Below are 27,823 nucleotides of genomic sequence, written 5' to 3' on the forward strand. Positions count from 1 at the left end.
TTCTTTAAAAATCCTCCAAAATTCTTCCAGAATCCTCCAAAATTCTTCCAGAAATCCTCCAAAATCCTCCAAAATCTTCCATAAATCCTCCAGAATCCTCCAAAATTCTTCAAAAATCCTCCAAAATTCTTTAAAAATCCTCCAAAATTCTTCCAGAAATCCTCCAAAATTCTTCCAGAATCCTCCAAAATTCTTTCAGAATCCTCCAAAATCCTCCAAAATTCTTCCATAAATCCTCCAGAATCCTCCAAAATTCTTCAAAAATCCTCCAAAATTCTTTAAAATCCTCCAAAATTCTTCCAGAAATCCTCCAAAATTCTTCCAGAATCCTCCAAAATTCTTCCAGAAATGCCCCAAATTCCTTCCAGCAATCCCCCAAAATTCCAAAATCCCTCCCGGACCCCCTAAACCGTCCCCACCTCCCCCTCTCCCCACCCATTCCTTCCCCATTTCCCCCCTTTCCCAAGGTAACAAAACCTAACGGAAAAATCCCCCTTGGTTTTTTTTTTTTGTTGTTTTTTGTTTTTTTAATCCTTTTTCTTTTGGTTTTTTTTTCTTTTCCTTCCCCCCCCCCTCCCCTTCACGATTATCAGGTATAAACACTTTTTTTTTCCGTTTGTTTCTTTGTTTCTTTAGTTTTTTTTTTTGTTTGTTTGTTTGTTTGTTTTTCCCCCCACGGGCGGGTGCGTGGTGGTGGGGGGGGGGTGGGGGCAGCGAGGACGTGCGGATTTCGATGTGCGGATGTTTTTTTTTTTTGTTTGTTTGTTTGTTTTTGTGTATATATATATATATATTTTTTTTTTCTTTTTTTTTTTTTTTTTTGGGGAGGGGGGGTTCACATGATGCCGTTGGTGAGGTACTGGAAGCCATCGTAGAGTTTGGTGGTGATGGAACGCATGGAGCCATCCACCATCTGCTCCACCTGCAGCTGCAGCTGCTCCTCCGTCAGGTTCATGTGGAAACGCTCCTTGAGGTGACGGATGGTGGAGGAGCCGTGGAAGCACGGGAGCTGGGAGCCTGGAAAAGTGCACAGGGGAGGGGGGAAAGGGGAAAAAATAAAATAAAATAGAGGGGGAGAGAGAGAGAGAGAAAAGGGAAGAAAAAAATGGGAGGTGGGAGATGGGGGGATGGGAATGGGAATGGGGATGGGGAATGGGAATGGGGATGGGAATGGGAATGGGGATGGGAATGGGGATGGGAATGGGAATGGGGATGGGAATGGGGATGGGGATGGGAATGGGGATGGGAATGGGAATGGGAATGGGGAATGGGGATGGGAATGGGGATGGGGAATGGGGAATGGGAATGGGAATGGGGAATGGGAATGGGAATGGGAATGGGGAATGGGGAATGGGGAATGGGAATGGGGATGGGGATGGGAATGGGAATGGGGAATGGGAATGGGAATGGGGAATGGGAATGGGAATGGGAATGGGAATGGGAATGGGGAATGGGAATGGGAATGGGGATGGGGATGGGGATGGGGAATGGGAATGGGAATGGGGATGGGGAATGGGAATGGGAATGGGAATGGGGATGGGAATGGGGATGGGAATGGGGATGGGGATGGGAATGGGAATGGGGAATGGGAATGGGAATGGGGAATGGGAATGGGAATGGGGAATGGGAATGGGAATGGGAATGGGAATGGGAATGGGAATGGGGAATGGGAATGGGAATGGGGATGGGAATGGGAATGGGGAATGGGGAAATGGGGATGGGAATGGGAATGGGAATGGGAATGGGAATGGGAATGGGGATGGGGATGGGGATGGGGAATGGGGAATGGGGAATGGGAATGGTGATGGGAATGGGAATGGGAATGGGAATGGGGATGGGGATGGGAATGGGGATGGGGATGGGAATGGGGAATGGGGAAATGGGGATGGGGATGGGAATGGGGATGGGGAATGGGAATGGGAATGGGAATGGGGATGGGGAATGGGAATGGGAATGGGAATGGGAATGGGGAATGGGAATGGGAATGGGGATGGGAATGGAATGGGAATGGGAATGGGGAATGGGAATGGGGATGGGAATGGGAATGGGAATGGGAATGGGGGAAATGGAAATGGAAATGGGAATGGGGATGGGAATGGGGAATGGGAATGGGAATGGGGAATGGGAATGGGAATGGGGATGGGAATGGGAATGGGAATGGGAATGGGGAATGGGGAATGGGGAATGGGAATGGGAATGGGAATGGGGATGGGGAATGGGAATGGGAATGGGGAATGGGGAATGGGAATGGGGAATGGGAATGGGAATGGGAATGGGAATGGAATGGGGATGGAATGGGGAATGGGAATGGGGAATGGGAATGGGAATGGGGAATGGGAATGGGGAATGGGATTGGGGAATGGGGAATGGGAATGGGAATGGGAATGGGGATGGGAATGGGGATGGGGAATGGGGAAATGGGGATGGGAATGGGGAATGGGAATGGGGAATGGGAATGGGGAAATGGGAGATTAGAGAGTGGGAAATGGGAAAATGGGGAAAATGGGGGATCAGTGAGTGGGAAAATAATGGGAAAAAACATGGAAAAAAAAGGGAAAAAAACGGGGAAAATGAGGACAAAGTGGAAAAAAAATGGGGAAAAAAATGGGGAAAAACAATGGGGAAAAAAATGGGAATTCGGTGGGGGGGGGGGGGTGGGAAGTAAAGGAGTTTTTTTGGGTCAGGAAGAGCTCGGAATTCCCGGGAATGTCGCGGAATTCCCACCTTGCTGCATGATCTCCACGATCTGCACCACCTTGTCCATGTGCTTGCGGGCGGCGATCAGCCCCTGCAGCATCAGCATCTTGTAATAATTGAACATGTCCCCGTCCAAACCTCCCATCACCTGCCAGGAACGAGGTACAAACAAAAAAAAAACAAACAAACAAACAAAAAAAAACAGAAAAAAAAAAAACAGAAAAAAAAAAAAAAAAACAAAAATAAGCAAAAAAAAAATTAAAAAAAAAAAAAAAAAGGATGGGACAGGGGGGGAAAAGAGGGAAGGCCGGGATTCCCGCGGGAATTCCGTGCTGCCGGCACTCACGTCCACGAACTCCGAGGTGAGTTTGAAGGCCGAGGTCTCGAAGCCCAAATTTCGGGGAGAGCTGGAGAGGATGAAGCCGAAGTCGATGTGGATGATGTGGCCCTCGGCGTCCAGCAGGATGTTCCCGTTGTGTCTGGGAGAGGGGGAGTTTTGGGAATTCCGGGGGATTTCAGGGGGATGGCATCGGAATTCCATGGGAATCCCATCCAACTCCCATCAAAATCTCATTAAATCCCATTAAAATTCCATTGAATTCCCATTAAATCCCATCCAACTCCCATCAAAATCTCATTAAATCCCATTAAAATCCCATTAAAGCCCATTCCAAACCCCATTAAACCCAATTAAACCCCATCAAACCCCATTAAACCCCATTAAAAACTCTATTAAACCCCATTAAACCCCATTACAAACCCCTTTAAACCCCATTAACCCCACTAAACCCCCATTAACCCCCATTAACTCCATTAAACCCCATTACAAACCTCATTAACCCCCATTAACCCCCATTAACCCCCATTAACCCCCATTAACCCCATTAACCCCATTAACCCCATTAACCCCCATTAACTCCATTAAACCCCATTACAAACCTCCTTAACCCCATTAACCCCCATTAAACCACATTAACACCCATTAAACCCCATTAAACCCTATTAACCCCCATTAACCCCACTAAACCCCTATTCCAAACCCCATTAACCCCCATTAACCACCATTAACTCCATTAAACCCCATTACAAACCTCATTAACCCCCATTAACCCCCATTAACCCCCATTAAACCCCATTAACCCCCATTAACCCCATTAACCCCATTAACCCCCATTAACTCCATTAAACCCCATTACAAACCTCATTAACCCCCATTAACCCCCATTAAACCCCATTAACCCCCATTAACCCCATTAACCCCATTAACCCCATTAACCCCCATTAAATCCATTAAACCCCATTACAAACCTCCTTAACCCCATTAACCCCCATTAAACCACATTAACACCCATTAAACCCAATTAAACCCTATTAACCCCCATTAACCCCACTAAACCCCTATTCCAAACCCCATTAACCCCCATTAACCACCATTAACCCCCGCTAAACCCCCACTAAACCCCACTAACCCCCCCTAACCCCCCCAACCCCCATCAACCCCCACTAACCCCCACTAACCCTCATTAACCCCACTAAACCCCTATTCCAAACCCCACTAACCCCCCTAAACCCCCCCTAACCCCCCTTTAACCCCCACTAACCCCCCCTAAACCCCCCCAACCCCCACTAACCCCCACTAAACCCCCCACTAACCCCCACTAACCCCCCTAACCCCCCTAACCCCCACTAACCCCCATTAACCCCCACTAAACCCCCATTAACCCCCCCTAACCCCCCCTAACCCCCCCTAAACCCCCCTAACCCCCCCTAAACCCCCACTAACCCCCCATTAACCCCCATTAACCACCCCTAACCCCCCCTAACCCCCCCTAACCCCCCACTAACCCCCCCTAACCCCCACTAAACCCCCATTAACCCCCACTAAACCCCTTTAACCCCCCCTAACCCCCACTAACCCCCCCTAACCCCCACTAACCCCCCACTAACCCCCCACTAACCCCCCCTAAACCCCCACTAACCCCCCCTAAACCCCCACTAACCCCCCCTAACCCCCCCTAACCCCCCCTAACCCCCCACTAACCCCCCCTAACCCCCACTAAACCCCCATTAACCCCCACTAAACCCCTTTAACCCCCCCTAACCCCCACTAACCCCCCCTAACCCCCACTAACCCCCCACTAACCCCCCACTAACCCCCCCTAACCCCCACTAACCCCCACTAACCCCCCCTAACCCCCCACTAACCCCCCCTAACCCCCCCTAACCCCCACTAACCCCCACTAACCCCCCCTAACCCCCCACTAACCCCCCCTAACCCCCCCTAACCCCCACTAACCCCCCCCCCGAAGGCCCCGCGCGGGCGCTCACCTGTCCTTGACCTGCAGCAGGTAGCAGAGCAGGCTGTAGCCGGCGCAGCTGCGCACGAAGTTGCGCTGGGCGCTCAGGAAGGACTCGCTGGTGGCGGGGCCGTGCTCCTGCAGCAGGTAATCGAGCAGCGACAGCGCCGACTGCTTCTTGATCTGGTGCAGGGACACGGCGCTCAGCACCGGCTCGATCATGCCGCTGTCCGCCGAGATCACCAGGATCTGGTAGGGCTTGATCCACAGAGGGACGCGCTCCTGGTCCCAGATGGACTGGGGAGGGGGAGTCGCATCCAAATACCATTAAATCACATTAAATCACATTAAATACCATTAAATACCATTAAATACCATCCAAATCACATTAAATCCCATTAAATCCCATTCAATCCCATTAAATACCATTCAAATCCCATTCAAATCCCATTAAATACCATTAAATACCATTCAATCCCATTAAATACCATTAAATCCCATTCAAATCACATTAAATCCCATTAAATACCATTAAATACCATTAAATCCCATTAAATCCCATTAAATCCCATTAAATACCATTAAATCCCATTCAATCCCATTACAGGGACTGAAAGGACGCGCTCCTGGTCCCAGATGGACTGGGGAGGGGGAGTCGCATCCAAATCACATTAAATCACATTAAATCCCATCCAAATCACATTAAATCCCATTAAATCCCATTCAAATCACATTAAATACCATTAAATCCCATTAAATCCCATTAAATCCCATTCAAATCACATTAAATACCATTAAATCCCATTAAATCCCATTAAATCCCATTAAATACCATTAAATACCATTCAAATCCCATTCAAATCACATTAAATACCATTAAATCCCATTCAATCCCATTACAGGGACTGAAAGGACGCGCTCCTGGTCCCAGATGGACTGGGGAGGGGGAGTCACATTCAAATCCCATTAAATCCCATTAAATCCCATTCAAATCCCATTAAACACCATTAAAATCCCATTAAAATCCCATTAAATCCCATTAAAATCAGGTTAAAGTGGGAGGAATGGGAGGGGGATTTTTTTGGGGGGGAACGGCAGGAATCTCTCAGGAATTGGGAATTTTTTTTTGGGAATTCTTTGGGAATTTTTCAGGAATGGCCTCGCTTGGAGCTGATGGAGCACCTGGAACCCAATAAAATCCCATTAAAAAAAACCCTAAAAAAACCCTAAAAATCGCATTAAAACCCCTAAAAACTCCGGGATTTTTTGGGGGGGAACGGCAGGAATCTCTCAGGAATTGGGAATTTTTTTTGGGAATGTGCCCACCTGGAGCTGTTTGAGCACCTGGAATGCCAGCAGCTCCTGCCGGAGGTCGTCGCCGCATTTGACGATGACGGAGAGGAGGCGCCACGAGGGGAGGTGTCCGTAGGGAGAGGCTTCCCGGATCCTCCTGGGAAAAATTTGGGAGAAAAAGAGGTTGGGAAAAGGTCTGGGAATGAGCTGGGGTTTGAGTGGTATCGAATTCCGATGAAATTCCATCAAATCCCATCAAATTCTATAAGAATCCCATCGAAATTCCAATGAAATTCCGATGAAATCCCGTCAAATTCCAATAAAATTCCAATAAAATTCCAATGAAATGCCAATGAAATCCCATCAAATCCCATTAAAATCCCAAAGAATCCCATTAAAATCTCATCAAATCCCAATGAAATGCCATTGATATCCCATCAAATTCCAATTAAATTCCAATAAAATCCCATCAAATTCCAATGAAATCCGATGAAATCCCAATAAAATTCCAATGAAATCCCATTAAAATTCCAAAGAATCCCATTAAAATCTCATCAAATCCCATCAAACCCCCAAAGAAATCCCATAAAATTCTATTTAAATCCCATCAAATTCCAATAAAATTCTATTGAAATCCCATCAAATTCTATTTAAATCCCATCAAATTCCAATGAAATTCCATAAAATTCCATCAAATTCTATAAAAATCCCATCAAATTCCGATAAAATTCCAATGAAATCCCATCAAATCCCATTAAAATCCCAAAGAATCCCATTAAAATTCTGATGGAATCCCGTCAAATTCCAATAAAATTCCATTGAAATCCCATCAAATTATATAAAAATCCCGTCAAATTCCAATAAAATCCCATCAAATTCCAATAAAATTCCAATGAAATCCCATCAAATTCCAATAAAATTCCATTGAAATCCCATCAAATTCCAATGAAATTCCAATGAAATCCCATCAAATTCTATAGAAATCCCATCAAATTCCAATGAAATTCCAATAAAATTCCATAAAATGCCATCAAATTCCAATAAAATTCCAATGAAATCCCACCAGATTCCAATAAAATTCCAATGAAATCCCACCAAATCCCATTGAAACCCCATCCAAATCCCAAAAAAAAAAATTCCATGCAAACCCCGGGATTCGATTTTTTTTTTTTTTCCCCCCACCCCCCCTCCCCCTCCTCCGGGAATCCTTTGGAATTCCGAGGAATTCTCTGGAATTCCCGATTCCTTACCTGACCTTTTCCTGCCAGGGCTCCTTGAGGGCCACGGCCGACGGATCCTCGGGATCCCTGCGGAACGCCGTGGGGGTGTGAGCCAGCTGCTCCGACAGCCGCCGCCTGCGGGAGGGAAAGCCGGGAACGCCGTCGGGGAAAATTCCCGGAATTCCCTCGGGAGATAACGGGAATTGCGTCGGGAAAATTCAGGGAATTCCGTCGGGGAAGTTCAGGGAATTCCGTCAGGAAAAGCTGAGAAATGCATCGGGAAATGCCGGGAATTGGGTCGGGAAAGTTCCCGGAATTCCGTTGGGAAAATTCAAGGAATTCCATCGGGAAATGCCGGGAATTGCATCAGGAAAATTCAGGGAATTCCATTGGGAAGAGCCTGGATTTGTGTCGGGAAAGTTCAGGGAATTCCGTCGGGAAAGTTCAGGGAATTCCGTCAGGAAAAGCTGAGAAATGCATCGGGAAATGCCGGGAATTGCGTCGGGGAAATTCAGGGAATTACATCGGGAGATGACAGGAATTGCGTCAGGAAAATTCCCAGAATTCCATTGGGAAGAGTCTGGAGTTGTGTCGGGAAAGTTCACGGAATTCCATCAGGAAAGTTCCCAGAATTCCGTCAGGAAGTGCCGGGAATTCCATTGGGAAATGACGGGAATTCCATCGGGAAAATTCAGGGAATTTCGTTGGGAAGAGCTGGGAATTGCGTTGGGAAAGTTCCCGGAATTCCGTCGGGAAAATTCCCGGAATTCCGTTGGGAAATGCCGGGAATCGCATCGGGAAAATTCAGGGAATTCCATTGGGAAAGTTCCTGGAATTCCATCAGGAAAAGCAGAGAAATGCATCAGGAAATGCCGGGAATTGGGTAGGGAAAATTCCCGGAATTCTGTCGGGAAATGCCGGGAATTGCATCAGGAAAATTCAGGGAATTCCATTGGGAAGAGCCTGGATTTGCGTCGGGAAAATTCAGGGAATTCCGTTGGGAAGAGCTGGGAATTGCGTCGGGAAAGTTCCCGGAATTCCGTCGGGAAAATTCCCAGAATTCCATCGGGAAGTGCCGGGAATTGCGTCAGGGAAATTCAGGGAATTACGTGGTGAAAATTTGGGAATTCCACCGGGAAAATTCCCAGAACTTTGTGGGGAAATGCCGGGAATTCCATCAGGAAATTCTAGGAATTACATGGGGACAAACCGGAAATTCCGTCAGGAAATGACGGGAATTATGTCGGGAAAATTCCGGGAATTCTATTAGGAAAATTCCAGGAATTGCGTCGGCAAAATTCAGGGAATTCCGTCAGGAAATTTTTTTCTGTTAGAATTCCCAGATTTCTGCTCTGGGATACATCAGAATTCCAGGATATTTTTTTTTTGAGTGAAAACTCCCAGATTTCTGCTCTGGAGAACACCAGAATTCCGGGATTTTTTTTTTCCGTTAGAATTCCCAGATTTCTGCTCTGGAGAACACCAGAATTCCAGGATATTTTTTTCCATTATAATTCCCAGATTTCTGCTCTGGAGAACACCAGAATTCCGGGTTTTTTTTTTCTGGGAGAATTCCCAGATTTCTGCTCTGGAGAACACCAGAATTCCGGGATTTTTTTTCCATTACAATTCCCAGATTTCTGCTCTGGAGAACACCAGAATTCCAGGATTTTTTTTTTTCCATTACAATTCCCAGATTTCTGCTCTGGAGAACACCAGAATTCCGGGTTTTTTTTTTTCTGGGAGAATTCCCAGATTTCTGCTCTGGAGAACACCAGAATTCCGGGATTTTTTTTCCATTACAATTCCCAGATTTCTGCTCTGGAGAACACCAGAATTCCAGGATTTTTTTTTTTCCATTGCAATTCCCAGATTTCTGCTCTGGAGAACACCAGAATTCCGGGTTTTTTTTTTTCTGGGAGAATTCCCAGATTTCTGCTCTGGAGAACACCAGAATTCCGGGATTTTTTTTCCATTACAATTCCCAGATTTCTGCTCTGGAGAACACCAGAATTCCAGGATTTTTTTTTTTTCCATTACAATTCCCAGATTTCTGCTCTGGAGAACACCAGAATTCCGGGTTTTTTTTTTTCTGGGAGAATTCCCAGATTTCTGCTCTGGAGAACACCAGAATTCCGGGATTTTTTTTCCATTACAATTCCCAGATTTCTGCTCTGGAGAACACCAGAATTCCAGGATTTTTTTTTTCCATTACAATTCCCAGATTTCTGCTCTGGAGAACACCAGAATTCCGGGATTTTTTTTCCATTACAATTCCCAGATTTCTGCTCTGGAGAACACCAGAATTCCAGGATTTTTTTTTTCCATTGCAATTCCCAGATTTCTGCTCTGGAGAACACCAGAATTCCGGGATATTTTTTTCCATTAGAATTCCAGATTTCTGCTCTGGAGAACACCAGAATTCCAGGATATTTTTTTCCATTACAATTCCCAGATTTCTGCTCTGGAGAACACCAGAATTCCAGGATATTTTTTTCCATTACAATTCCCAGATTTCTGCTCTGGAGAACACCAGAATTCCGGGTTTTTTTTTCTGGGAGAATTCCCAGATTTCTGCTCTGGAGAACACCAGAATTCCGGGATTTTTTTTTCCATTACAATTCCCAGATTTCTGCTCTGGAGAACACCAGAATTCCGGGATTTTTTTCCAGGAGAATTCCCGGATTTTCCCCCGGCTCACCGGATGTCTCCGGCGGCGATGAACACGGGCTCCCGGCTCTCCTGGCTGGTGATGGAATCCACGGAAAACTGGGAGATGTTGTCACAGCTGTTGGTGTGCATCTCCGGGAGCTGCAGCAATTCCAGGAAAATCCCATCAAAATCCCAATAAAACCTCAGCAAGTGCCATTAAAATCCAATCAAATCACTAAAAATCTGATAATGTCCCATTAAAATCCCACCAAAATCCCTTAAAATCCCATCAAAATCCCACTAAAATCCCATCAAAATCCAATAAAATCCCATCAAAATCCCAATAAAAGCCTATCAAAATCCCAATAAAATCCTATCAAAATCCCTTAAAGTCCCATCAAAATCCCACTAAAATCCCATCAAAATCCCATCAAAATCCCAATAAAATCCCATCAAATTCCCAATAAAACCTCAGCAAGTGCCATTAAAATCCAATCAAATCACTAAAAATCCAATAAAATCCCTTAAAATCCCATCAAAATCCCATCAAAATCCCAATAAAATCCCATCAAAATCCCACTAAAATCCCACTAAAATCCCATCAAAATCCCAATAAAATCCCATCAAAATCCCACTAAAATCCCACTAAAATCCAATCAAATCCCATTAAAATCCCATCAAAATCCAGTAAAATGCCTTTAAATCCCATAAAAATCCCTTAAAATCCCATCAATATCCCACTAAAATCTCATCAATATCCCTTAAAATCCCATCAAAATCCCAATAAAATCCCATCAAAATCCCACTAAAATCCCATCAAAATCCCAATAAAATCCCATCAAAATCCCCCTAAAATCCCACTAAAATCCCATCAAAATCCCAATAAAATCCCATCAAAATCCCCCTAAAATCCCACTAAAATCCCATCAAAATCCCAATAAAATCCCATCAAAATCCCACTAAAATCCCACTAAAATCCCATCAAAATCCCCCTAAAATCCCATTAAACGCCATTAAAATCCAATAAAATCCATTAAAATCCCACTAAAACCTCATTAAATGCCATTCACTTCCTATCACATCCCATGAAAATCCCATGAAATCCCATAAATTCCCATTAAAATCCCATGACAATCCCTCAAAGTCGTGTTAAATCCCTTGGGGACACCTTGGGGACACTCTGGTGACCACGACCTTCAGGACAATCCCACTGCCACCATCCTGACCTCCTTGGGGACACCTTGGGGACACCCAGGGGTCGGTCCCATCACCTTGGGGACGCCTTGGGGACAACTTGGGGTGATCCCATCACCCTGGGGGACACCCTGGGGACACCCAGGGGTCGGTCCCATCACCTTGGGGACACCCTGGGGACACCCAGGGGTCAGTCCCATCACCTTGGGGACACCCAGGGGTTGATCCCATCACCTTGGGGACACCTTGGGGTCAGTCCCATCACCTTGGGGACACCCTGGGGACACCCAGGGGTTGGTCCCATCACCTTGGGGACACTCTGGGTTCAGTCCCATCACCTTGGGGACACCTTGGGGACACCCAGGGGTTGGTCCCATCACCTTGGGGACACCTTGGGGTCAGTCCCATCACCTTGGGGACACCCTGGGGACACCCAGGGGTTGGTCCCATCACCTTGGGGGACACCTTGGGGACACCTTGGGGTTGATCCCATCACCCTGGAGACACCTTGGGGACACCCTGGGGTCAGTCCCATCACCTTGGGGACACCCCGGGGACACCCAGGGGTTGGTCCCATCACCTTGGGAACACCCAGGGGTCAGTCCCATCACCTTGGGGACACCTTGGGGACACCCTGGGGTCAGTCCCATCACCTTGGGGACACCTTGGGGACACCTTGGGGTTGATCCCATCACCCTGGAGACACCTTGGGGACACCCTGGGGTCAGTCCCACCACCTTGGGGGACACCCAGGGGTTGATCCCATCACCCTGGAGACACCTTGGGGACACCCAGGGGTCGGTCCCATCACCTTGGGGACACCTTGGGGACACCCAGGGGTTGGTCCCATCACCTTGGGGACACCCAGGGGTCGGTCCCATCACCTTGGGGACACCTTGGGGACACCCAGGGGTTGGTCCCATCACCTTGGGGGACACCTTGGGGACACCTTGGGGTTGATCCCATCACCCTGGAGACACCTTGGGGACACCCAGGGGTCGGTCCCATCACCTTGGGGACACCTTGGGGACACCCAGGGGTTGCTCCCATCCCCCTGGTGCCCCCACTCCCCCTCAGGCCAACCCCATTCCCACCCTTTTCTCCCCACCTCCACCTGGAGCTCCACGATGTCATCCACGGACCAGGCCTCGTCGTCGTTGTCGTAGTTGGGCACGGTGCTGAAGCTGCCCGCCCTCTGCTCCGGGCCCATCCCGCATTCCGGAAGGTTCTCGGCCGAGCGCGTGCTGCGGATCCGGTTCTCCGGGATGCGCGCGGGGACGCTCGCCGTGTCGAAGTTGTCGCATTCCAGAACTTCCACGTAGATTAAATAGGGAGCCTGGTGGGGGGGGTGGGGGAGGGAAAAACAAAATTAAAAATTTTTAGAAAAATTAAAAAAATTAAAAAAAAAAAAAAAAAAAAAGAGGGAATGTTGGAGAAGGGGAAATGCTGCCAGGGTTGGGGTTTTTTGGGGGGGTTTGGAGGAGAAGGGTGGGAAGGTGGGAGGTTCTCAGGGGGGCTGTGGTTAACTCTGGCTCAGGCCAGAATTCCCAGAATTCTGGAAGTGACTTCCCAAAATTCCGGGTTCTGGAAATCGTCACCTCCAGATCCTTCCCAACAATCCCAAATCCCATTTCCCACTCCAATTCCCAATCCCCACCCCAAATCCCAAATCCCATTTATTCCCCACACCTTGTCCTTGGAGATGAGGAGCACGGCCCGCGAGTGAGGAGCTCAAAACCCACAAACCATCACCCCCAGTTCTCTCCCACCATTCCCAACCCCACAAACCACCACCCCCAGTTCTCTCCCACCATTCCCAACCCCACAAACCATCACCCCCAGTTCTCTCCCACCATTCCCAACCCCACAAACCATCACCCCCAGTTCTCTCCCACCATTCCCAACCCCACAAACCATCACCCCCATCTCTCTCCCACCATCCCAACCCCACAAACCATCACCCCCATCTCTCTCCCACCATTCCCAACCCCACAAACCATCACCCCCAGTTCTCTCCCACCATTCCCAACCCCACAAACCATCACCCCCATCTCTCTCCCACCATTCCCAATCCCACAAACCATCACCCCCAGTTCTCTCCCACCATCCCAACCCCACAAACCATCACCCCCAGTTCTCTCCCACCATTCCCAATCCCACAAACCACCACCCCCAGTTCTCTCCCACCATTCCCAACCCCACAAACCATCACCCCCAGTTCTCTCCCACCATTCCCAACCCCACAAACCATCACCCCCAGTTCTCTCCCACCATCCCCACCCCACAAACCATCACCCCCATCTCTCTCCCACCATCCCAACCCCACAAACCATCACCCCCAGTTCTCTCCCACCATCCCAACCCCACAAACCATCACCCCCAGTTCTCTCCCACCATCCCCACCCCACAAACCATCACCCCCATCTCTCTCCCACCATCCCAACCCCACAAACCATCACCCCCAGTTCTCTCCCACCATTCCCAACCCCACAAACCATCACCCCCATCTCTCTCCCACCATCCCAACCCCACAAACCATCACCCCCATCTCTCTCCCACCATTCCCAACCCCACAAACCATCACCCCCAGTTCTCTCCCACCATCCCAACCCCACAAACCATCACCCCCAGTTCTCTCCCACCATCCCAACCCCACAAACCATCACCCCCAGCTCTCTCCCACCATCCCAACCCCACAAACCATCACCCCCAGTTCTCTCCCACCATCCCAACCCCACAAACCATCACCCCCAGCTCTCTCCCACCATCCCCACCCCACAAACCATCACCCCCAGTTCTCTCCCACCATCCCAACCCCACAAACCATCACCCCCAGCTCTCTCCCACCATCCCAACCCCACAAACCATCACCCCCAGTTCTCTCCCACCATCCCAACCCCACAAACCATCACCCCCAGTTCTCTCCCACCATTCCCAACCCCACAAACCATCACCCCCATCTCTCTCCCACCATTCCCAACCCCACAAACCATCACCCCCATCTCTCTCCCACCATCCCAACCCCACAAACCATCACCCCCAGTTCTCTCTCCCACCATTCCCAACCCCACAAACCATCACCCCCAGTTCTCTCTCCCACCATTCCCAATCCCACAAACCATCACCCCCATCTCTCTCCCACCATTCCCAACCCCACAAACCATCACCCCCAGTTCTCTCCCACCATTCCCAACCCCACAAACCATCACCCCCATCTCTCTCCCACCATCCCAACCCCACAAACCATCACCCCCATCTCTCTCCCACCATTCCCAACCCCACAAACCATCACCCCCATCTCTCTCCCACCATCCCAACCCCACAAACCATCACCCCCATCTCTCTCCCACCATTCCCAACCCCACAAACCATCACCCCCATCTCTCTCCCACCATCCCCACCCCACAAACCATCACCCCCAGTTCTCTCTCCCACCATTCCCAATCCCACAAACCATCACCCCCATCTCTCTCCCACCATCCCAACCCCACAAACCATCACCCCCATCTCTCTCCCACCATCCCAACCCCACAAACCATCACCCCCATCTCTCTCCCACCATCCCAACCCCACAAACCATCACCCCCATCTCTCTCCCACCATTCCCAACCCCACAAACCATCACCCCCATCTCTCTCCCACCATTCCCAACCCCACAAACCATCACCCCCATCTCTCTCCCACCATTCCCCCCGGATCCCAAACCCCAAATCCCAAATCCCATTTATTCCCCACACCTTATCCTTGGAGTTGAGGACCACGGCCTGCGAGTGGGGCACCCTGACCACGTGGTGCTGGAAGGAGGCCGTGGGCAGCCAGGCCCTGGCGGGCAGTTTGTGGTTGAGCAGGGACAGCTCCGAGATGAGCCGCTGCGTTTTCTGCTCCTTGGTGGGCAGCGTGGCCAGGCGCTTCCCGATGGCCATCAGGGACTTGATGAATTCCCGCTCCGGAGCCAGCCGGGCCGGCTGGAAAAGGGTCGGGATCAAAGGGGAAATATCCAGGAAAAAAAAAAAGGCGGAAGTGGTTTTCAGTGGGAGGAAATTCCTGATCTTCCCTTCTTCCTGATCTTCCCTTTTCCTGAATCTCCCTTTTCCTGATCCTCCCTTTTTCCTGATTTTCCCTCTTCCCTTTTCCTGATCTTCCCTTTCCCTGATCTTCCCTTCTTCCTGATCTTCCCTTTTTCCTGATCTTCCCTTTCTCCTGAGCCTCCTTTTCCTGATCTTCCCTTTTTCCTGAGCCTGCTTTTCCTGATCTTCCCTTTTCCTGATCCTCCCTTTTTCCTGATTTTCCCTCTTCCCTTTTCCTGATCTTCCCTTTTCCTGATCCTCCCTTTTTCCTGATTTTCCCTCTTCCCTTTTCCTGATCTTCCCTTTCCCTGATCTTCCCTTTTTCCTGATTTTCCCTTTTTCCTGATTCTTCCTTTTCCTGATCTTCCCTTTCCCTGATCTTCCCTTTTTCCTGATTTTCCCTCTTCCCTTTTTCCTCATCTTCCCTGTTCCTGATTTTCCCTTTTCTCTTTTCCTGCTCTGGAGCCAGCCGGGCCGGCTGGAAAAGGGTCGGGATCAAAGGGGAAATATCCAGGAAAAAAAAAAAGGCGGAAGTGGTTTTTAGTGGGAGGAAATTCCTGATCTTCCCTTCTTCCTGATCTTCCCTTTTCCTGAATCTCCCTTTTCCTGATCCTCCCTTTTTCCTGATTTTCCCTCTTCCCTTTTCCTGATCTTCCCTTTCCCTGATCTTCCCTTTTTCCTGATTTTCCCTCTTCCCTTTTTCCTCATCTTCCCTGTTCCTGATTTTCCCTTTTCTCTTTTCCTGCTCTGGAGCCAGCCGGGCCGGCTGGAAAAGGGTCGGGATCAAAGGGGAAATATCCAGGAAAAAAAAAAAGGCGGAAGTGGTTTTTAGTGGGAGGAAATTCCTGATCTTCCCTTCTTCCTGATCTTCCCTTTTCCTGAATCTCCCTTTTCCTGATCCTCCCTTTTTCCTGATTTTCCCTCTTCCCTTTTCCTGATCTTCCCTTTCCCTGATCTTCCCTTCTTCCTGATCTTCCCTTTCTCCTGAGCCTCCTTTTCCTGATCTTCCCTTTTTCCTGAGCCTGCTTTTCCTGATCTTCCCTTTTCCTGATCCTCCCTTTTTCCTGATTTTCCCTCTTCCCTTTTCCTGATCTTCCCTTTTCCTGATCCTCCCTTTTTCCTGATTTTCCCTCTTCCCTTTTCCTGATCTTCCCTTTCCCTGATCTTCCCTTTTTCCTGATTTTCCCTTTTTCCTGATTCTTCCTTTTCCTGATCTTCCCTTTCCCTGATCTTCCCTTTTTCCTGATTTTCCCTCTTCCCTTTTTCCTCATCTTCCCTGTTCCTGATTTTCCCTTTTCTCTTTTCCTGCTCTGGAGCCAGCCGGGCCGGCTGGAAAAGGGTCGGGATCAAAGGGGAAATATCCAGGAAAAAAAAAAAGGCGGAAGTGGTTTTTAGTGGGAGGAAATTCCTGATCTTCCCTTCTTCCTGATCTTCCCTTTTCCTGAATCTCCCTTTTCCTGATCCTCCCTTTTTCCTGATTTTCCCTCTTCCCTTTTCCTGATCTTCCCTTTCCCTGATCTTCCCTTTTTCCTGATTTTCCCTCTTCCCTTTTTCCTCATCTTCCCTGTTCCTGATTTTCCCTTTTCTCTTTTCCTGCTCCGGAGCCAGCCGTGCCGGCTGGAAAAGGGTCGGGATCAAAGGGAAAATATCCAGGGGAAAAAAAAAAAAAAGGAGGAAATGTTTTTTTTTTAGTGGTAGGAAATTCCTGATCTTCCCTTTTTCCTGATTCTTCCTTTTCCTGATATTCTCTCTTCCCTTTTCCCACTCCAATGCCAGGTGCAAAAAAGTCAGGATCGAAGGAAAAAGGTTGGGGGAAAATAAAGGAGGAAAATGAAGAGGAAATGTTTTCTAGTGGGAGGAAATTCCTGCTTTTCCCTTTTTCCTGCTCTTCCCTTTTTCCATTTTTTTCCTCTTCCCATCCTTCCCTCTTCCCAGAAGTTTGGGAGTCCCGTCCCTCCCCCAGCTGAGCAGGATCCAGTGGTTTTTCCTAAACACCGGAATTCCAGCGCTGACGTTCCCAGTCCTGCTGGATTCCTGGGATTTGGGATTATCCAGGTTCCCAGGATTTGGGAGGATCTGGAATCCCAGGATTTGGGAGTACCTGGATTCCCGAGATTTGGGAATACTCAGATTCACACGATTTGGGAGGATCTGGAATCCCCAGGATTTGGGAATACCCAGATTCCCAGGATTTTGGGATTACCCCGATTCCCAGGATTTGGGGTTATCCAGATTCCCAAGATTTGGGAGGATCTGGATTCCCAGAATGTTGGGAATTCCCAGAATTCCCAGGATTTGTGAGGATCTGGAATCCCAGGATTTTGGGATTATCCAGACCCCTGGGATTCGGGAGGATCTGTATTTCCAGGTTTTTGAGATTACCCAGACTCCCAGGATTTTGGGAATTCCCAGGATTCCCTGGAATCCCAGGATTTTGGGATTACCCAGATCCCCAAAATTCAGGACTATCCTCTCCCCCCACCCCTCCCTGGTGTCCCAATCCCACAATCCCAAAATCCCACAGGGATTTGGGATTTCCCTTTGGATGAAGGAGCCCCCCCCCTCCCTGCATCGATCCCAAGTTTTCCACTCCACATTCCCGAAATCTGGGAATAAGCACGGGTTGATTTTTGGGAATCTCCCATCATGCTGGAAAAGGCGCATGCAGAAAGCCACGGATCGGGAATCAAACGGAAAACGCCGGAAAAATCGGGAATATCGCGGAGCAAAAGGAAAGGAGTCGGGGAAAAATTAAAAAAAAAAAAAAAAAATCAGGGAAAGGAAGATCAGGATGGGCATTCCTGGCTGGGAATCCATTGGAATTGCACTCCAAGTCCAAAAATTCCTCGGGAATTCTGGGCTAATTCCCTGCCCCCACCTGGCTCCGGGCATGGGAGAAATATTCCAGAGGTTCCCGATCGGATCCCAAAAATTCCCTCAGCTCTCCATGGGTTGAATCCCATTCCTGGAAAAAAAATGGGATATCCCACGGATGCTTCCTGGTTTTTCCCACGGAATTCCGGGATATTTCTGCTCCTCCCATCCAGGCTTTCCATGGATGCTGTCCCCTCGGAATACCAGGAAATGCTTTTCCCAGTGGAATATCCCCAGGAATTTGGGAATCTGGGATCAATCCGGGATCAGTCCGGGGGAATTTTGGAATTCCTGGATTTTCCAGGGGTCACAAAACGCTTCCCAAGGATCTTCTCCCGACCTCAGGAATATTCCAGCGGCGCCGGGATCCGTTCGGAGCCTCTGGAATTCTGGGTCTGGTGGGGAAACTTGGAAATCTTGGGCTCTCCAGCCAGAGGGGCTGGGAAATTCCATCCCATCCCAGAGGGAATTTTCCTCTTCACCCCATTCCAAATGGGAGTTTTCTTCTTTGCCCCCTCCCATTCCAAAGGGAAATTCCAGAGGGAACTCTCCCCTTCATCCCATCCCAGTGGGAAATTCCAGAAGGAATTTTCCTCTTCATCCCAGCCCATTCCAAAGGGAAATTCCAGAGGGAATTCTCCTCTTCAACCCATTCCAGAGGGAAATTCCTTCTTCTTCATCCCATTCCAGAGTGAATTTTCCTCTTCATCCCAATCCAAATGGGAGTTTTCTTCTTTGCCCCCTCCCATTCCAAAGGGAAATTCCAGAGGGAATTCTCCTCTTCATCCTCTCCCATTCCAAAGGGAAATTCCAGAGGGAAATTCCTTCTTCTTCATCCCATTCCAAAGAGAAAATTCCTCTCCATCCCATCCTTTTCCACATGGGAATTTTCCTCTTCATCCCGTTCCAAAGGGAAATTCCAGAGGGAATTTTTCCTCTTCTTCATCCCATTCCAGAGGGAATTTTTCTCTTCAGCCCATTCCTCATCCCAGCATTCCCAAGGATTCTTCCCATTCCAGTAGAACATTCCATAAGGAATGAGGAATTTTCCCAGTTTTCCATCGATTCCCAAAAAAAAAAAAAAGAATCCCCGGAGAGGAGCCGTTGGCTGGGCTGGGAGGAGCAGGAATGGGTGGGAATCAAAGAATTCCTGGAATTTTGTCTGGGAATTCAAGGTTTCGAGCTCATCCCAAGCATCCCATTATCCCTAAAAAAACAGCGGGATTTAGGAGGAGCCCGAAATTTGGGATCAAATCCCGACAAAATTCCCAAATCCAGGAGTGGGAACGGTCCTTGGGAATTCCCAGCGGGATCAGAGCTGGGTTGGAACCCAGGAATTCCCAGAAAAGCCTAAAAAATGAAAAAAAAAAACAAAAACAAAAACGAAGAAAAACCTGGAATTCTTCCCTGGAGGAAATCATGGACTACGCATTCCCACCGGGAAATGAGATGGGAAAGATTCCAAAAAAATAAAATAAATAAATAAAATAAAGGAAAAATATATCAGGAAAAGAGCTCGTTCTGGAGAGGAAAAATCAGGGAAAACACCAGGATTCGATTGGAATTTTCACGGGGGAAAAAAAAAAAAAAAGAAAATAAGAAAAAAATTAAAATAATTAATTCAGCGAATGATTGGTGGGAAAAACAAAACAAAAAAAAAAAAAACCCAGGAAAAAAAAAATAAAAAGCAAATTAATCCCATCCGGCCGAGAATTTTCCAAGGGAAAACAGCATTTCCTCTTCCACCTGCAACGGAAAAACGGGAAAAGCAGGGAAAGTGGGAATTCCCTCATTCCCAGGTGGATTTTGATGGGAAAAATTGGGATTTTCCTTAATTTTTGTCCCAACTGGAACGAATTTTCCCGGAATTCCGAGGAAACGTCGCGGTGGCGACGCCGGGATTTTTTCTTTTCTTTTCCATTTTTTTTTTTTTAATTTTTGGGAATGTTTGAGGAATGCTGGGAAATTCCAGAGGGGTGGAAATTGAGGAAATGCTGCGGAGGGAAGAGGGAACCTCTGGAAAAAAACGGGATCGGAACTTACGGGAGCCAGGGATTTATCCAGGCTTTCCGTACTCGAGGAGAATTCCTGGGAAAAGCAGGAAAAAATAAAAAAAAAAAAAAAGGGGGGGGGGGGGGGGGAATTTGGGGCAGTTTTTTTGGGAATATTTTCCACAGGGAAGAGAGGAAGGAGAAGGGAAAAGGGGGAGAAAAAGTAAAGTTTAACTCCAGGTGAAATTCCAGCAATTCCTAAATTTGGTTGGGTTTTTTTGTTGTTGTTGTTTTTGGTTTTGTTTTGTTTTTTGGGTTTTTTTTGGTGGTTTTTTTTTTTTTTTTTGGTCCCATCCCTTTGGAATTCCTGTGGATTTTTCCAGGAAAAAAACTGCAGGAAGGGAAAATCCCACGGATCTCAAGCGGGATGGGATCAAAGTGGAGCAGATCCGAGTGTGGAATTCCCGGGATTTTCCCAATTTTCCTCCTCTTTTGGGATTCATTATCCCACCCCGGAAGGACCAGGATGGATCCAGCTCCAAATTCCTTGGATTTCCGACCTTTTCCATCACCAAATCCACTTTTTTTTTTTTTTTTTCCTTCCCTGGATTCCTGTTTATCCTGAATTTCAGCACATCAAACAAATCCCGTGGAAACGATCCCAAAAATTCCCAAAATCCCAATTTTTTTGAGGCTGCTTTTTGTCACGGGGAAATTCCTGATTTATCCAACATTTTCCTTTTATTCCCACATTTCACTCCCAAGGGATTCCCATCCCAAATATCCCAAAATTCCAGCACCTGGAGTCCATCAATCCATGATTTTATTCCTGAAAGGGAATCCAATGGAGCTTCATTCCATAAAAAACTGGGAATTTCGGGGCTAAAATTCCCAAAAACTTAAAAAAAAAAAAAAAAAGGGACAACCACGTCTGGATTCCACCTGGAGTGAAAACTGATCCCAAATTTTCCCTGCCCTGATGAATTTTGGCATCATTTCCCATCAGTTTTCCCTGCTTTTTCCAAGGAATTCCTGGATTCCGGAGGGAAAATCACCCAGAGCTTCCAAGAATTCCGGGATTTTTTGAGGGATATTCGGGATCCAGGGCTGGTGTCTCTCTGTTTTTGTGCCTTCCCGACTTTTTCTGGATCTTTTCCAGGAGTTTCCTCATCCATAATTTATGGAAAAGCTCCGGTTTCTGCCTCTTCCTTTTCCACATTAAAAATTCATCCTGGCGGGAATGGCCCCGGATTTATCCGGGGGGTTTTTTTTTATGATCCCGAATCCAGCCTGGAAAATTCCTTCCCAATCCCTCCTTCCATCCTTACCCCAATTCCCAGAGTTTGGAACAATCCTTGGCTCCTTCCAAGGATTCCCAGCGGAATTCCCAGCAGGATCAAACCTTGGATTTCTGATCCATTTCCCGGAAATTCCTGGGAATTCCCAACCGTTGCCAACGATTTCCAACAATTCCCAACCATTCCCAACCATTCCCAACCATTCCCAGTCAATCCCAGTCATTCCCAGTCAATCAGAATCAATCCAAATCATTCCCAACCATTCCCAGTCATTCCCAGTCAATCAGAATCAATCCAAATCATTCCCAACCATTCCCAGTCATTCCCAGTCAATCCCAACCATTCCCAGTCAATCCCAGTCATTCCCAACCATTCCCAGTCAATCCCAGTCATTCCCAGTCAATCAGAATCATTCCCAACCATTCCCAACCATTCCCAGTCATTCCCAGTCAATCAGAATCAATCCAAATCATTCCCAACCATTCCCAGTCATCACCAGTCATTCCCAGTCAATCCCAACCATTCCAAATCAATCCCAGTTTCCATGGGGTGGATTCCACCCTCTGGAAAATTCATTTTTCCTGGATTTGGGAAGCGCCGCTCCAAAATCTGCTTCCAGCACCAGCTCGGGGATGCTTTCCCACTCAGAATTCCCAGCTCGTGCTGGGATCAGCCCTGGAGCACAAACCTGATCCCAGAGGAAATCTGGGATCAATCCCAAGGCACCACCACAATCCCAGAGGAATTTTGGGATAAATTCCAAGGAACAACCACGGGATGTTCCCAGATCCTTGATCCTTGGAGCACAACCCCAACCCTGGAGCAGCTCTGGCATGAATCCCAAGGCAGGACCACGATCCCAAAGGATTTATGGGATGAATCCCAAGGAACAGCCACAGGATCTTCCAAGATCCTTGATCCTTGGGAGCACAACCCCGATACCAAAGGAACTTTGGGATAAATCCCAAGGAACAACCACAGGATTTTCCCAGATCCATGAGCCTTGGAGCAGCTCTGGGATGAATCCCAAGGAACAACCACGGGATCCTCCCAGATCCTTGATCCTTGGAACACAACCCCAACCCTGGAGCAGCTCTGGGATGAATCCCAAGGAACAACCACGGGATTCTCCCCGTTCCCCATAACACAACCCCACGGAACTCCCCTCCATGAACATTCCCAGACTTTACCTCCTCCTCGCTCTCCACCTTGGGATTGCTGGCTGAGCCTTGGAGCACAACCCCAGCACCAAAGGATTTTTGGGATGAATCCCAAGGAACAACCATGGGATTTTCCCTGAGCCTTGGAGTACAACCCCATCCCTGGAGCAGCTTTGAGAAGAATCCCAAGGAACAACCACGGGATTCTCCCAGATCCTTGATCCTTGGGAGAACAACCCCAACCCTGGAGCAGCTCTGGGATGAATCCCAAGGAACAACCACGGGATTCTCCCAGATCCTTGATCCTTGGAACACAACCCCAACCCTGGAGGAGCTCTGGGATGAATCCCAAGGAACAACCACGGGATTCTCCCAGATCCTTGATCCTTGGGAGAACAACCCCAACCCTGGAGGAGCTCTGGGATGAATCCCAAGGAACAACCACGGGATTCTCCCCGTTCCCCATAACACAACCCCACGGAACTCCCCTCCATGCACATTCCCAAACCTTACCTCCTCCTCGCTCTCCACCTTGGGATTGCTGGCCGTGCGTTTCAGGTTGCTGCTCAGGCTGATGGACACCGTGGCGTCCGACTTGGATCTCTGGTGAGTCCGTTTGGACGGCGACAACCCCGTGTCGGAACCGACGCCGCCACCAGCACCGCCACCCAACTCCCTCCTCCTCCCCGCCGGCTTCAACTCGTCGGAAAGGATCAACCTGCGGAGTTTGGTTCCTCGGGAATGCCGCTGGGTGGAGATGTGCATATCCGAGGAGTAGGCTCCCAACAGCAGCGCGCACCGCAGCGAGAAATCGATGCTCTGGCGGCACCGGTGCACGATGTAAGGTTTGATGGCGTCTCCAACGTCTTCGTCCATGTGGATGTACATGTTGAGGAGCTGAGGGAGGTAAAAATCCACCTCCTCGTCTCGGAAACAAAACAGGCGGTTCCCGATGTAAGCCTGCACGCCGGGTTCCTTGGAATTGTACAAGTAGGAGATGGCCATGGAAATATCGAAAAGTTTGGATTCGAAGAGGCGGAGGAGCCACGATTGCTTGGCTTGGTTTTGGCGTTTCCGCGCCGTCCTGGTCGCGTTGGCGTTCTCCTCCTCTTCCTCTTGGATGCGCGAAGCGGGAGAGTCGTCCAAACAACGGATCTGGCAGTTCTCTCCGTTGGGAATCGCGTCGGGATAGGATCCGTGCAGCTGTTTGACTTTTTCCAGGACTTCCTCGCAGGCTTTTTTGGCTACCTCGGCGTCGATGAGCTCGCCCACGCCTTCCGTGATGACGCTCAAGGAAGAGCCCCCCGCTCCGTTGACGTTGACGTTCCCTTGGGAATTTCCCGGCTCCGGGGCGGTTTTCCCGACGGGAGAGTCGCCCATGGTGGAAGGAGGGCGGCACGGCTCAGAGCTTTGGGGAAAAAAAAGGGGATTTGGGGGGAATTAGGGGAGATTTGGGGGGAATTAGGAATTTAGGGGGGGTTTAGGGGGAATGAGGGGGAATTTGGGGTTTTATTGGAGGAAATGGGGATTTAATTGGGGAAAAAGGGGATCGAGTCGGGGGAAAAAAATGGATTAAATTAGGGGGAAATTTGGATTAAATTGGGTGAAAAAATTGGATTAAATTGGGGGAAATTTGGGTTAAATTAGGGGACATAATGGGATTGAGTTGGGGAAAAAAATCAAGATTAATTTGAGAAAAAAATGGAATTAAGTTGGGAAAAATGCGACTGAGTTGGGGGTAAATTGGCATTAAATTGGGAAATGAAACTGGAATTGAAACTAAACTGGGGAAAAAATCGAGATTAAACTGGGGGGGGAAATCAGGATTAAACTGGGGGAAAATGGGATTGAATTGGGAAAAAATGAGATTAAATTGGGGGAAAATGGGATTAAATTGGGAAAAAGAACTGGAATTGAGACTAAACTGGGAGGGGGAATCAGGGATTTAATTGGGGGAAAATTATCATTAAATTGTGGAAAAATCAGGATTAAATCCGGGGGGGGGGGAATCAGGATTAAACTGAGGAAAAATTTATATTAAATTGGGAAATGATCAGCATTAAATTGGGAAAAAATGGGATTAGAGATGGGATTCAAGGGGAGAAACCCAGGATACACCTGAAGGGAAGATGGATGATGTGAATTTGTGTTTTCCTGTTAATTCAGAATTTTTCCCTGCTAATTGCAGATTTTTTCCTGGTTAATTTAAGGATTTGCTTTATCCCTTTGTTTTTCCAATTCCCAAAGAAAAGAGGGAAACAAAATCCTCAGGAATTCTTTTTTTTTCCCCCCCGCTTCTTTTCCAAGAAATCCCAGATGCCCAAATCCTGTTCAAAGCCTGAGAGTTTTGTTGTAAATCCCACATTCCTGAAATTTTTTGTGGCTCTTAGATCCCAAAAACCCCACGAGAACCGGAAAAAAAATCCCAGATGTTCCCATTTTTCAACAAATCCCCAAAAAAAAAACAGGGGCGAAAATTCGGGATTCCGCACTTCCCCACAATTCCCATCCCTGTTTTTCCAAAAATCCAAGAGTTTCTTCTTCTATCCCAATCCCAGATTCAAGGACACCCAAAAATTCCAAGGATTCCCTCCCTTCTCTCATCCCAAAAAAAAAAAGAAATCCAAAGTTTTTCCCTTTTCCAAAAAAAACCCCACAGGATTCCAAAGTCTGGAGCAATCCCACAATCCTGGAATTCCCTCCTCCCATGGATCACATTCCCTATACAAATTCCCACTTTTTGAGGTTTTCCAAGTTGGTTTTTTGGCTTTTTTGGGTTGGGAAATAAAGTGGGAAAAAGCAGAGGGGGAGGGGAAAAAGCAAGGGAAAAGAAAAAACAAAAAAAAAGCAGGAATCAAAATTCCCACCTGGATCCCAAGGGCGACTCCTGGGCTGATCCAAGCATGGACCCTGAACTGTGGGATCATAAAATATCCAGGAAATCTGGAGCAGGGATCAGCCCGGAACTCCGTGAGGAAAAAATCACCCAAAAACTCCAGAGATTATCCAGAAATTCCAGGGGGAAAAAATCACCCAAGAATTCCAGAAATTATCCAGGAACTTCAGGAGCAGGGATCACCCAGGGATTCCAGAAATCACCCAGGAACTCCACAAATTATCCAGGAATTCTAGGAGCAGGGGATCACCATGGAATTCCAGAAATTATCCAGGAATCCCAGGAGCAGGGGATCACCCAGGAATTCCAGAAATTATCCAGGAATTTCAGGATCAGAAATCCCAGCCCAGGAATTCCTGGAGCTGAAATCACCCAGAATTCCAGGAGCAGGGATCATCCTCAAATTCCAGGAGCAAAAACTATTCAGGAATTCCTGGAGCAGCGATTATCCAGCAATTTCAGGAGCAGAAATATCCCATGAATTTCAGGAGCAGAGCCCTGAAATCCCACTCAGAATTCCAAGGGGGAAAAAAAAAAATCAGGGACTGTTTTCATATCCATGGGGTCCACATCAGGAATGACCCCAAAACCTCAAAAAAACTCTTCCAGCACCGGGAAAAAATAAAAAAACTGAAAAAATCCTTTTTTTTTCCCACCCAGTTATTCCCTCCCGGATTGCAGGGAAGCAGAGGGAATAAAAAAGAAGGGATTAAACGTAATTATTTCTCATTATACAACTTCCCACCAAGTCCAGCCGAAGTTTTTCAGGGAAAACATTCCCGAGGGGGATGAGTGACCCTCGCCAATCCAAATTTTACGTAATGCACTGAATTTAAGAGGAGATTTTGGGCAATTCCAAAGCTGCCAGAGGCACCAGATGGCCCCGGGAGGGAGAGGAGAAGGGAGGGGGGGGGGAGGAAGGCTTGGCAAATCCCTCATGAGGAAAAGCGGCTGGAAAAAGGCTCTGGAAAGGGAATTGCGCCACTTCCCCCTCGGGGAGCGGGGCTTCGGGAGGAATTCCCTGGTTTTAAAATAAATAAATAAAAAGGGGGGAAAAAAGGATTTAGGATGAGGTACCTGGAGCGATCCCATCCCGCGAGGCTCCGCTCGGCGAGCCCGGCCCTGCGGCCGGTGCGGGCGGCTCATGCCGGGCACCGGCGGCTGCTGCTGCTGCTGAGGGGAAAAGGTGGTGGGGGAAGAAAAAAAAAAAAAAAAAAAAAAAAAAAAGAACCCTCAGAAATCACCATAAAAAATCCTCCGCGAGGAAAAGGCGATTTCCTGGCCAGCTCCTGCGCCACGAAGCGCTGGAGGAGGCCGCGGGGGGAACCAAGAGGGAGGAGAGGGAGGAGAGGGAGAGGGGGGAGGAGGAGGAGGAGGAGGAGGAGGAGGAGGAGGAGGAGGAGGAGGAGGCGAGGCCGGACACGGAGCGGCCGCGGAACCGCCGGGAGGACCGGGCTGAGGCGGGTGGGGGTTGGAGAAGGCCGGAGAGGGTTCGGCGGAGCCCGGGCTCACCTCGGGGAATCGGGAAGGAGCGAAGCCGCGGGGAGAGGAGCGGAGGGGTCGGAAAGGGCCGGTGGAGCGGGGCCGGTGGAGCGGGGCCGGAGCGGAGCGGGGCCGGAGCGGAGCGGGGCCGGTGGAGCGGGGCCGGAGCGGAGCCTCCCCAGGCCCGGCCCGGCGCCGCCTCACGGGGCTGAGGGGCGGCCGCCTCGCCACAGCGCCCCCTGGCGGGCCGGCGGTGCGGCGCGGGAGGAGGGGGCGTGGCCTTAATAATGAGGGCGTCGTTTGTATCCTTATATGGAAATGTGGGCGTGGTTTACGCGCTTAATACGGTTTGCGGGCGTGCTCTGTGTGTCGAGCGTGGGGTTTGCGACGCAAAGGGGGCGTGGCCGGCGCACCGGATGCGGAAGAAGGCTCTGTTATGACCATATATGGTGAAGAGGGTGTGGTCTCGTTGTGTTTGGGGGCGTGGCTTCGGTACTGAACAAACCCAAGGGTTCCGCGTTTGACCAAAATCGGAGATTTTTGGGGGAAAATCGCCTCGGTTGTCACTGTCACCACACGGCGGGGGGGTGGCACGGGTTGTTATCCTCCTTGTCCGTGTCGTCTTCCATTGCGTGTGTCACCTCTTCCTCACTTTCAGTGTCCCCTCCCAGTGCCAATGTCCCTTCCCAGTGCCAATGTCCC

The 27,823-nt window shown here is 48.6% G+C and overlaps 1 protein-coding gene across 5 annotated transcripts; it reads right to left on the minus strand.

The window, feature by feature from the left end:
- Positions 1-609: 609 nt before the first annotated feature.
- Positions 610-27,329, minus strand: PI4KB (phosphatidylinositol 4-kinase beta). Of its 5 annotated transcripts, XM_062511586.1 has the most exons (13): positions 27,152-27,329; positions 26,717-26,812; positions 23,257-24,151; positions 20,338-20,382; positions 15,091-15,318; positions 12,462-12,689; positions 10,209-10,318; positions 7,538-7,642; positions 6,321-6,444; positions 5,026-5,291; positions 3,044-3,176; positions 2,725-2,845; positions 610-1,017 (listed from the first exon to the last, which is right to left on the minus strand). In XM_062511586.1, the coding sequence occupies exons 3-13, from the start codon at positions 24,121-24,123 to the stop codon at positions 836-838; spliced, it is 2,409 nt and encodes an 802-aa protein (XP_062367570.1). In that variant the 5' UTR covers positions 24,124-24,151; positions 26,717-26,812; positions 27,152-27,329; the 3' UTR covers positions 610-835. The 5 variants fall into 5 exon arrangements, with proteins under 5 accessions (XP_062367570.1, XP_062367571.1, XP_062367572.1 ...); XM_062511587.1 differs by lacking the exon at positions 20,338-20,382 and having other exon boundaries at positions 611-1,017; positions 27,152-27,328; XM_062511588.1 differs by lacking the exon at positions 20,338-20,382 and having other exon boundaries at positions 613-1,017; positions 12,468-12,689; positions 27,152-27,325.
- Between the last annotated feature and the right edge of the window lie 494 nt (positions 27,330-27,823).

Source organism: Cinclus cinclus, chromosome 31, assembly GCF_963662255.1.
Source record: "Cinclus cinclus chromosome 31, bCinCin1.1, whole genome shotgun sequence".
NCBI classification, from domain to species: domain Eukaryota; kingdom Metazoa; phylum Chordata; class Aves; order Passeriformes; family Cinclidae; genus Cinclus; species Cinclus cinclus.